At 35.0% G+C, this 12,592-nt stretch overlaps 1 protein-coding gene across 1 annotated transcript in view; it reads left to right on the top strand.

The window, feature by feature from the left end:
• Positions 1-1,148: 1,148 nt before the first annotated feature.
• LOC103608700 (homeobox-containing protein 1-like) overlaps positions 1,149-12,592 on the top strand; it is a gene marked incomplete at its 3' end in the record, with an annotated part of 17,472 nt that continues 6,028 nt past the window's right edge. The window contains exons 1-2 of the mRNA XM_008593102.1: positions 1,149-1,210; positions 9,339-9,815. Of these exons, the coding sequence (XP_008591324.1) occupies positions 1,188-1,210; positions 9,339-9,815 (500 nt within the window). The remainder of the gene's footprint in view (positions 1,211-9,338; positions 9,816-12,592) is intronic.

Below are 12,592 nucleotides of genomic sequence, written 5' to 3'. Positions count from 1 at the left end.
TCAGCAAGAGAATTAACTACAACAGGAACTTCATTAATGGTACAATTTAGGATGTTCAAATGTGAATGTTTCTAACTTTACCCTGTATATTTTGCATATATCGTTAAGTCACTGTTGAATACTTTGGTCTTGCTGAATATAATTCAATGCTGAATGTGCATATTAACGTGAGAGTTTTTGACATGAACATTTTAAACATTTTTCTAATGTATAATCTTAATTTAGAGTAATAGAAATAGTTGCTTCTATATATTATGGTTTGAAACTGCTAATAAATTCAGTTTTCATGATCTTCAGTTCCTAAACTGTGAAGAATAGATTTCATTTTTTGTGAAGATGTATGTCTGAATTGAAAGGGGTCAAAGTGTCTGAATGGTGAATAAAGCAGTAGAATGCAAATGACAAGACAGAAGTACTAGACTTACTCCATTATTAATTAAGTGTTCAGTAATCTAAATGCAGTGTGAGTATTCATCTCTTCTTTGATTTGGTAGTAGTAACCCCTGCCACTTGATAGTTTGTGAAGTACTAAGTCTTTCCCACCCCCATTAAAAAAATGTTTTTTTTAACTTCTTTAGTAGCTCTTGGGACTACTTATGTTATCCCTGTTTTATAGATGCAGAAATTGAGACTTAGAGAAATAAAGTCACTCAAGATTATTCTAGCAGTAAAATAAGTAATATACCTGGAACTAGACCCCAGAATTTACTCCATAGTTAAGATGTTTAGCTACCATCTTGCTAAACAAGGGGTGTGTTTTTTGTTTATGGAATTCTATATAAATACACCAATGTTATTATCAAAAAGTTATCCTGAATGTTACTGCAGTATAAAGATTCCATTGCACGTTTAAATTTGTTTCTTTGGGTGGTTCCTGAAAACAGATTAAACATCAAGGGTATGATTTTCATTACTTTTTCCAAGTGAGTTATTTGGAAAGTTGTCAATGACATTTTTATATATTTTAAAAATTTTGCTTTAAACAAGTGTTTCATTTCAAAATTTCAAAATAATTTTTAAAAACATGATTAGTTAATGTTAACTCATAATATACTTAAGTCATAATTAAAATTTTTATTCAACACCTGATTAACCTAAATATATGTCCATTTTCTATCTTTATTTTACAGAATGGTAAATAGTGCTCATTATCTCTGGAAAGGATATTGATCCGCCTCATGTAAAGTATGCTCAGTTCCTTTCCAGTGGTGTAAGTATCTAGTCCTTTTCAATTTTTACCTTCTCAGTCTTTTTAAAGTTAAGAAATCATTATGATTATGATCTGAGTTTGACCACAGACATTTGTAGAATAAAAAGAATCAAATCGTATACCTGTTTGACATCAAGGTGAACAAGTGTCATAATCATATGGTGAGGAATGAATTTTCAGATCTATCAACCTTTTCTCTTTACCATTTCTATTTTCAACTTTGGATTTTGACATTAATTTCAGTTGAACATAAATTTACTCTACTTATTATTTTTAACTGCTTAATGACTTAGAAGCTTGTGAGGTAGATGGGTAACCATGTCAGAGAGCTAGTGTTAGATTCCTTGTGACAAGCAGAATATTGGAAGCATGTTACCTTAATGCTGCCTTTTGTGTACAAACTCCTAGCACCTTGGCCATGTCCCTTTACCTACCGGGGATGATAATGTAGTTAAGCCTATTAGCTAATGTAGTTGCTAGACCTTCTTTGGAGTCAGGCAAAAAGTACAAATTGAGATGGTGGTATTATGTTGAGAGTGTTTTTGTACTGGGATATGAACTGTAACCACCAGTTCATATTAAATAGGCCTCTGAATAAAAGTATTCCCGGAATTTCAGATATTAGAGAAGATAAAGTATCTATTAGCTCATTAAGTGCATCTCTAGAGTCTAATGCAGAGTGCCTTTAGCATAAGTATTTTCTAAAATTTGGTGGAGTCTACATTTCACTTAAATTCTTCCGTTTTGGTTGACAGTTCTATAATTCAATAAGTAGACATTAAGATAGGTTTTTCTTATTATTTAGGTTTTTCATTAAGATTTTTTTCCTTCTCTCATTGATTCTATGATATAGTGAAAAGTTTCTGGAATAGGCCCAGAAGATGTGAACTGAAGCCTGAGTACCTGTGTCCTTGGGAAGGTACTTCATCTTTCTGGGCCTTAATCCCTAACCCCCACCTTTCTAAAAACCATTTATTTATGAATGGTTATTCTCAGTAGCCATTAGAATGTCAGCATCATGAGGCCAGGCATTTTTGCCTGATTTGTTCTTTGTTGCATCTTCTGTGCCTCGAACAGGGTCTGACACATAGTTGACACTAAATAAATGTTAATTGAATGAATGACTTTCATCTAAATGGTCTCTAGTTCTTTGATATACTAACTTATATCTCCCTCTATAAACATGTTTTTACTTGGATTTGTTGCTATGGTGGAAATAAGGAAGATGATCAAAGTGTAATTTCACAAATCACAGTTTATTACCATAAGAAGAGAATTTTTTCTTAGGTACACAGTGCTTAAAGAGGGGAAGAATAATGGAAACAAACCTCACAGGGAATACACTTGATTAGGTACATTAACCACATAGTGAGTGAGTTCCAAAATTATTAAAGTCTAGTTGCTCAGTTAGGATGGAAGTAGGCCTCTATGGAAAGTCAAGTCTAATTAATGATTGAGGTGTATGTGTATATGAGTGGTGGCTTGACCCCGCAAGGACACTTAAGGTCCCTCAGTTCAACAGCAGAGTAGATAAACAAACTGTGCTATACTCATACAATTGAATATTATCTGGCAATAAAAGAGGAATGAACTACTTTTCCAGCAAGCAACATGTATGTATCTCCAGTAGTATACTAAAAGAAGGTGAAAACAAAACAGTGTTTATGCTGGAACTTTAATCTTTAGTTTTTAAAAAAAAGACCAGAAAAATAGTTTGATTCTGATGTGGGAGAGAATTGACTGAAAAAGAGGCACAGGGGAACTTTTGGGGGTGATGGAAAGGTTCTGTGGAAAATGTTACAAGGGGTATACATTTGTTAACACTCAACTGTATGTTCCAAATTTGTGCATTTCATTGTATGTGAATTTTACCTGAAAAATAAAATTTTCTGTATGTAGAAATTGATTACTAAATAGATATTTGATAATGTTAAGGAATTAGTCTTAATTTTTAGAAGTATGATAATAGTCTTGTGGCTGTATTTTCTAAGAGGCCTAATGTTTTTAGAAATTCATCTAAAATATTTAAAGATGAAATGTTATGATGTTTGTAATTTTCTTCAGAATATTCATGAGATCAGTGGTAATTTTTAAAATATTAAAGTGGAACTGAGACATTGGAATATAATCCTACTTTTTACAAGTCCTTTTATTATGAAAAGAACATTTTTGTACCATTAGCTACAGTCATAGCCACTGTTCTTGTGCTTTAGTTACTTCTCCTATTGTTTTGAATTATAGAACCATTTTGACTATACTATCAAGCTCAATCCTCAGTAAAACTTCATTTCTTATTCTCACTTCTTGTCATTTTCTTATTTTAATTAAGACTGTCACTCTTTTGATGGTAGTAATAATTGAGAAAGAGGGCAATGTGCCATAAATAGTAAGAAGGGCCTGAGTACATCTTTAGATGATGAGTATAATGATTGCCTCTAGAATGTGTTAAATCATCAGGCAGTACATACCACATATGCAAAACAAAACTAACTTATTTTGCCTAGTCACTCTAGATGAAATGATAAAAACAGCAGATTCAAGCTGAAGAAAAAGCTTTGTTATCCAGTAAAATCTTATTAACTATTGATGCTTTATAAGTGAAGTAGTAAATGTCCTTTTTGCCCATGTAATTTCAAGGTTAGTCATTTGTGAATTCTTTAACCTTCTTTGCTCTACATGTTTGTAGAATTTAGTTTACAAAAATATGTTCTAGACCATGCCTTTTTCAAAAAGGGTTTAGGTACACATTCAAGCAGTGATAAAATTTATTGTGAGATACATGTCTTCTTACAGTCTCATGGCATGGTCTTAGAACATCAGTTTATGAACTGAGCCATTGTTCTTTTATGCTTTAAACATTGTCTGTGTTATTGCAGTGTCAAAATTCTTCTCACATCATTTTCAATTATTATTGGTCTGAGTCTGCATTCAGATTAGTAATTTAAAGTGAAAGATGTTCTTTATCCTGTGAACAATCCTTGTTCATAAGAAAATTAATTCAGTTCTTACATGTTATCTTTTTCTGTTAAAAAAGAATTGCTGGTTTCATGGACTTAGATGACCTTTGTAGGTCATTTACTCCCATAATTTTGTGATTATGTGCTTAAACTAGGTATATTATGAGAAATAAAATTTGGAAATTCCAGGATGTATGACTTTATGTTAATGCACATTGGAATAGTATTCTCAATATCCAAGACAGTTTCCAATCTCAGCATTTTCTCAGTAAAATATTGTATCTTCATTGTCACGTGCACAGTTTGGTCCTGTTCGTTGTGCCCTTATCATTGTACTCCATAGTCATCATACATTCCATTCTAGCAGTTGCGGATCTTTTTGCTTTAGGTTATATCTTTGCATTAGGGGCCTCTTTTGGTGCAAGGCACAGAAATCTAATTTAAACCAGGTGAGGCATAAAGGGAAATTCATTCACGTAACAAAACAGCAAGAGGAGCAGGGATGTATCAAGGCCTCAAGAACACTGGAACAAAGGATGTGAACATTGCAGACCCTTCTCCGCTGCTCTGCTCTGCATTTGTTGGTATGTTCTCCCAAATGTTAGCTTCTTCCACATGCGTGATGAATTTTTCAGATGTACATTTTCCTGCAACTGAGCACAGTTATAGTGACTGTCCACCTTCCCCCTAGTTTAACAAGAAAATTTTGAGGAGACTAAGGCTTGGCTTCCTTGTATGTCTACCCTGTTGACCAGAAGGTGGGGTGTTCTGAGTGGCAGCCCCAAGAACATGTCCTTGAAAGCAAAGAGGCATTCTAGGCAGGCAAAAATAACAAGTGTCTACTGCTTCTCCTTTCACAACTTTTGAAATAAAAGTGGTTTCTAAAAATCAGTGAATCTGAAATGGCATGAAATATTACATTGTTTCAGAAACCAGGAAATCTTTAGTTCTGACAGTTCTAATTCAAGCATTAGGATGGATTCTTTTCAGTAATAAATGAAATTTATATAACTTACCTTTTTATGAAAATATACAGAGTGCTGCTCCATATGGGGAGAGGTTTGAAAAATTATGTACAGGTTACTATCTCCTCTGATACAAATAGGATAGGAAACATCATGATTGGGGTTTTTGTTTTTGTCCATTTGTTTTATTATAAACGGTTCCTGAAGTCTCAAATATAAAGTAAGGTCAGTTTATGAAATATTTGATCCATGAAAACGGAAGATAGCAACAGATAGGTCTACTTCATTTTCTAGGGAAAAGAATGATGTATACAAACCTGAATTTACCAAGCCAATAAAATAAGGGGTAAATTATTTGAATTAATAAAGGAATTTGGCCGCTTTTATTTTTTTAATTTATTTATTTTTTGTGGTGGCTGGCCTGTATGGGGATCTGAACCCCTGACCTTGATGTTATAACACTGTGCTCTAACCACCTGAGCTGACTGCCCAGCCCTTGGCCACTCCTTTTAAAAAGAAGTAATATATTGTTAAGCATTTGACAGAGCAGACAGAGGGCTGAGGATTAAAACAGAAACTGGTTAGTTAGAGCATAGCCTTATAACACCAAGGTCATAGGTTTGGATCACTAAACTGGCCAGCCCTCCCCACCCCCCCAAAAAAAGCAGAAATTAAAGTGTTAAGAGTCTCGTATAAACTGTTAGGAAAATGTTCACATGGTTTTTTCCCCCTCCTCACCACTAGACTACCAGGGACACAGCTTTTTGAAGAAACTTTCCATTTAAGCGTGATGCATTGCTGAAATGAACAAACCGGTAGTGTCCAGCTTGATGAGTTTCCAGAGTGAGTGCCTCTGTGTACTAGGCATTCATTCAAGGCATGTGACCAGCCCTGCATAACACTTTGTAACAGACCACTTGTGTAGAGCAAGTGTACAGATCTTTTGAAATTGCTCAGGAGAAAAAGTAAGTCACTCTTGAGAAGTTTTCTGTTCTCTCCCAACCAGGTAATGATATATTATGGGGGGCGGGGTGGGGGGGCTAACAAGAACATTAGTAGAATACAGCTATAATAACCAAACCATTCAGAATAGCTAATGCTTGGTAACAACCCAAGTGTCAATCAGTAGAACAGTTAAACAAACCTGTGGTCTGTCTAGTCTTGTAGTGAAATATTACTCAGCAATAAAAAGGAGCACACTGCTAATAATGTGCAACATCATAGATGAATCTCAAAAACTTCATGCTTAGTGAGAAAAGCTTTACACAAAAGAATAAATAGAGAGGCGGCTGGTTAGCTCCGTTGGTTAGAGCATGGTGCCAATACCATCAAGGTACAGGGTTCAATCCGTATACCAGCCAGCACACACACAAAAAGGGAGTAAATAGGGTAAAATGAAGTTTTAGAACAGGCAAAACTAATCTGTGGTGGGCAAAAATCTGAATAGTGGTTGCCTCTGGGGTAAGGGGACAGGGATTGACTGGAAGGTACCTAAGGGAACGTCCTGGTATAATGGTAGTATTCTGTACCTTCATATGGATTTTGCATTTCACAGGTGTACGTACTTCTCAAAACTATCAGAATGGTAAACATAAGATTTGTATACTTTCTTTTACCTCAAAAGGAAAAAAATCCTGAACAAATACTCAGATCTACTTAATGATATGTATACTGAAGTATTCACGGGGAAGTGGACAGGTTTTGAAATGCATCAAAAAATGATGAATCGAAGGAAGGATGGACAAGGAAATGGATAGATGTGTGTAATGCAAGTGTGGTTAAAAGCTAATGGTGGGGGCCGGCCCGTGGCTCACTCGGGAGAGTGCGGTGCTGATAACACCAAGGCCACGGGTTCAGATCCCATATAGGGATGGCCGGTTCGCTCATTGTCTGAGCGTGGTGCTGACAACACCAAGTCAAGGGTTAAGATCCCCTTACCGGTCATCTTTAAAAAATAAAAAATAAAAAAAAAAAAAGCTAATGGTGGTGCGAAAACAAACAAACAAAAAGTGAATGGTGGGCTGGCCCGTTAGCTCACTTGGCAGAGCATGGTTCTGGTAACACCAAGGTCATGGGTTCAGGTCCCCTTACCGGCCAGCCACAAAAAAAAAAAAGAAAAAAAAAGTAAAATCTAGGTGGTTAATATATGTGTGTTCACTATAAATTTATTTAAACTTCTCTGTCTTTAAAATTTCTTATTATAAAATGTTAGGGAGAAGGAACCTAGGCAATCAAGAAAGAATATAATAGTAATGAAAACAGGTCTTCCTGTTATGATGGATAACTTATCATGAATGAGTATTGAAAGAAAATAGACTGTAATGAGTATAGGTTTAGCACAGGTATTGTGGCTCACGTGCACAAATAGCCTGCAACACGTTAGTTTAGGTCTGCAGAATGTGTGTTTGTTTTTGTTTTATTTTTAATGAGCCTGTTTGTAAAACTAGAGAGATTTCACACAAAAATTCTAGATTTCTGCCTGCTTGTTTTTAAAAGGATGTGAAAGACTGGAATATATAGAGAATCCAAAGGTAGGTACAGATTTATATAGAAATTCTGTATATGCTAAAGGTGGCACTTCAGATCAGAGGAGAAGAGATATATTATTCTTTAAAGCATATTGGACAAACTAGCCATCCATTTGGGACAAAGTAAAGCCCAAATCCTTTCACACGCATTAAGTAAATATAAATTCTAGATGGAACAAAGATTTTAAGTGTAAAACACTATCACTAGGACCCATAGTCCATCAATAATTAGAGTGGTTTTATATAAATGGCTTTAACTGGAGACTTAAAGGAGTACAACAGCCTGTGTCCCAAGTCATATGATTCCAATAAGTCCTACAGTATATTGGAAAGCAGAATAATGTATGCTTTTGGATTCAATAAGATCTAGGCTTAAATCTTTTTTCTACTTCTTACTCAGACTTTTTGCAAGATACAAAAGTATTCTAAGCCTTAGTTTCCTCAACAATCAATCAATTCATCAATATAAAATGAAGTAAAGGGTAAAATAAACGATATCTACCACAGAGAGTTGCTGTGAGGATTAGATGAGATTATGTTATATGAAACCTGCCTAGAAGTGAATGTTCAATAAATTTTTAGCTTAGAGCGATGGATGAAGAAACAGTGAGACTTAGGGGGACTGGTCCAGAGCAGATGTTCACCCATGAAGGATGAGAAAGTTCCTCAACATCTGTTTCAATCAGCAGACACTTGTTAAGGGCCTACTGTGTACCATGCATCGTGTGTGGCACTGGAACAATAAAAATTAATATAGAAGAGATTACCACTTTAAACAATCTTGAACAGGAAGGCCAGGCTTTATAAGAAAGGAATTCAAGTAGTGAGAATTTTTATGATACTTGACAACTCTCTTCAACTTAATATTGTTATTCACTCTAAGAAAACATTTTCTGCTGTGTTACAATACCTTGTACTAGTTAAAGGAAACTTGTAGGAATAATATCCTTAAAAAACTGAATAGTTCTTTTTGGGTACAACCATGAAAGGTCCATTCCTCAGTTAAGTGCTAAGAGAGAATGCATTTCAGCGATGAAAAAGTCATGAAATCGCTAAGTAGTGGATTAAGTGGTGCTTGATAAGTTAAGTGTACGTCCCTCATTTTTCCTCTGAAATGTTTTTGCTGGTTATTAGTATTTTCTTGGGCTTAGTTTAGCAAGTCATTTGTTTTCACAGAATGAAGTTATAGAGTTCCTAGGTCAGTTTTGCTGATATATGGTAAAGCCAGATAATACAAACCATTTTTTCAGCAATTTTCCACTAATAGTCTAATATGGAATAATACATTTGAGATGGAAAAAGCACTGTGAGTTATCACATAGCCTGGGCTTAATGCACTGTATGTCCCCAGTCTGTTGTTTTGGTATTATTGACATACCTAAAATTTTGGTTCCTATATTTACCAAAATTGAGGAAAATGTAGATTGTATGCCATATGAAATTGGGTTTTATATTACACCTGATATTCACCTGCTAATAAACTCAGTATCTGTACCAATCCATTTGCCATGGCAAAAACATTCTGGCATGTGATATGTCTTATTATTTTCAGTAAAGAAGTTGACACAGAAATATTTCATCTTCTGCTGAGCATTCTCTATAAAGGTATGTTCTTTGATAGATATTGTCAATAAAGAGAGTTTTTTGTTTTTTTTTTTGTTTGTTTGTTTTTTTTTAGTTTGCTGGAAACCATGTCTCACTATACCGATGAACCCAGATTTACCATAGAGCAGATAGATCTGCTTCAGCGCCTTCGGCGTACTGGAATGACTAAACATGAAATTCTTCATGCCTTGGAAACTTTGGACCGTCTTGATCAAGAGCATAGTGACAAGTTTGGAAGAAGGTCCAGCTATGGAGGAAGTTCATATGGGAACAGTACCAACAATGTTCCGGCATCTTCCTCTACAGCTACAGCTTCCACACAGACCCAGCATTCGGGAATGTCCCCATCACCTAGCAACAGTTATGATACCTCCCCACAGCCTTGCACTACCAATCAAAATGGGAGGGAGAACACTGAGCGATTGTCCACGTCCAATGGAAAGATGTCACCAACTCGCTACCATGCCAACAGCATGGGTCAGAGGTCATATAGTTTTGAAGCCTCAGAAGAGGACATAGATGTAGATGATAAAGTGGAGGAATTAATGAGGTTAGTTACTTTGCTTATTTAGAGTCCCCAAACATGTCTGTGTTCTTAGATTGTTTTTAAGTAATAAGCTGTATTTCAGCTGCTTACCTATAAGAACTGTGATTTCCCCCTCCCTCCTTTGGAGATGAAAGAAAAAAGTTTCCAATTTTTTGTTTTTAATTTAAATTTTCTCTACTTCAGCTCTTTCTCTTTACTACTTGATAAACCTTTTCCATTCTCTCTGTTTATCAAAGGTTAGCCTTCTCTTTATGGCTCTAACAGGTAACTTCTGACTGACAGACACATTCTAATTCTTAAATCCATTATAATTATTTTTTCTTAGGGATAAGATAATTTTATCAGGATACAGAATATGTATACTCTTAATTTTTCCCTCCAACCTTCTAATCACAAAATAATTTTTAGCACCTATTACATAAAAAAGAGTTTTTAAAGAGGAAAATAGGTATGGTTTCTGCACCTAAGTTACAGTTCTAATTTTAGTAATAGATGCTACACACACATGCACACACACGCATTATCTATCAAATTTTTAGCACCTATTACATAAAAAAGAGTTTTTAAAGAGGAAAATAGGTATGGTTTCTGCGCCTAAGTTACAGTTCTAATTTTAGTAATAGATGCTACACACACATGCACACACACGCATTATCTATCTCAAGATAAGTGTAAGCACTTAGAGTTTTAAACAGTGAGAAAAGACATCAACTTTCAATAAAGGTGACTAGGAAAGACTTCACACCGGACCTGGGGCACTTTGAAGGTGTTGAAGTTGATGTTTTCCATTCTTGTGTCTCCGGGATCTGGAACTTTTCCTGGCATGTGGTAAGGGATTAATGTGTTAAGTGAATGGGTGAGTTTGACCTGAACCTTAAAGGATAGTCTCTGTTTTGAAATATAGGAACTTTATATACAGTTAAAGGAATAGTGAAAGGTAGAAAAGGCAAGGCATGTCTTCATTCTGAGGAAGATTACAGATGGGCTAGACTGTGGTAATAAACATACTAGATTAGGAGATAGTTCCAGTTTTGAGAGGCTTTGAGTTCCATACTAAATAGTTTGTGTTTACTTTGATTGGAATTAAGGAAGTGGTGTTTTTTTTTTTTCTTTTTGGTGGCCGGCCAGTACAGGAAATTAAGGAGTTGTTATGTGACTTTAGGAATACAGATGGTATTTTAGTATATGTTCACTGCTGTAGAAGGGAGAGAGCCTGCAGATAAATTAGTTATAGTAAATAATGAAAAAAGCTGTAGCAGGAATTTGTCAGAAATAAAAATAAAACCTATAATTATGAGTTACAAATCTTCCTAAAGATTTTAAAACTTCAAGGTAAAATAATGGTAATTTAACATTGCTATGTGGAAGATCCATCTTATAATACCACAATGGAGAAATATCCTTTAAACAAATAAACTGAATTTATTTTTAGGGTAGAACTGCATTCTATGGGAATCTGGGCTAAATGGATTATTGTATCTAGATTCCAGTGTAATACCTGTAATGAATAGTTTTGTACAGCAGCCACAATTCACTGTTAATATGCTTTTAAAGCCTGAAAATGTAAGAGATCAGTTTGGCTTTTAATTCATTTTTATTTGTTGAAGCAGGTGGCCAAAGTTCACATGTTGCTTTTGAATTTAACATGTATGTCATTGTTAAGATTAAAAGGGAGAACCGTCTGGGCAAATAAAAGTTACTTCACTCACTGAAATATAACAGTATTAGCTTTTAATTATCCTGAGTAGAGAGGTTATCAATAATTTGTTAGGATGCTAGCCTGTTTCTTTTTGTTGTTGTTGCTGTTAATCAGTTTTAACAGTTGATTCCCAAATGTGTATTAGACTAACAACAAGTATTGGAAAACTTTCTTTTGAACAAAAGGCTCTAGAAGATTGGCCAGTTTAATAGGGGTCTAACAACTTCTTTTAACTCATAGGCTGGAATGTTTTAATTCAACTGTATCTCAAAATAAGCTGAAAAACTATTTAGGAATGACTAAGATTTATAGTTAAATCCCACAATTACACACATTCAAGTTTAACCATTAACTATATAAAGGTTCATATGTTGTTATAAGTATTAAATTTACTTACTGCCACTTGTCACATAATTAGGGCACTTTATCTTCTTCCCTTTCTCTGCTTCTTTCTTAGAACTTCTTTGGTTTCTTCTGATCATCTAGGGGTCTCACTGGACTCTCTTGTTCTCTGCCATTGTGCCCTCACCCACTTCTGCTTTCCTCCAATGGGCCCCCCTCCCACTTTTCTCAAGTTTGCAGATGATAACAAGCCTTCTCAGGTCAAAGGAAGAAGTTTATTGAATGGCTGAAGTCATTCATAATCATTACAACCATGCTGTGAAGTTGATCAGAGAAACTGAGGTTCACAAAATAATTTTTCCAAGAAAACTTAAATATTAGATAGTGGAGCCTAAATTACAACCCATGTCTTTATTAATGTGTTGCTGGTATGTGTTGCCTCCATAAATAAATTTTTCATGTCAGTGGATTTTATTTTATTATTAGATTTATTTTTTTTTTTTTGGTGGCTAGCTGGTATGGGGATCTGAACCGTTGGCCTAGGTGGTAGTGGCACCATGCTCTCCCAAGTGAGCTAACCAGCAAACCCCCTGTGTTTGTAGATTGTAATAAGACTTTAGGAAGCGTGGTTATCATAACTCAAGACAAAGTGTGGATGGCCTTGATGGGCTTGCCACTCCCCCCCCCCCCCCCATTTTTTTTTTTTTAAAAATATTAATAAAAAAAAAATTTTTTTTTT

The sequence above is a fragment of the Galeopterus variegatus genome, unplaced genomic scaffold (genome assembly GCF_000696425.1).
Source record: "Galeopterus variegatus unplaced genomic scaffold, G_variegatus-3.0.2 Scaffold8711, whole genome shotgun sequence".
Classification (NCBI taxonomy): Eukaryota; Metazoa; Chordata; class Mammalia; order Dermoptera; family Cynocephalidae; genus Galeopterus; species Galeopterus variegatus.
This window is presented reverse-complemented; position numbering and strand designations above follow the sequence as displayed.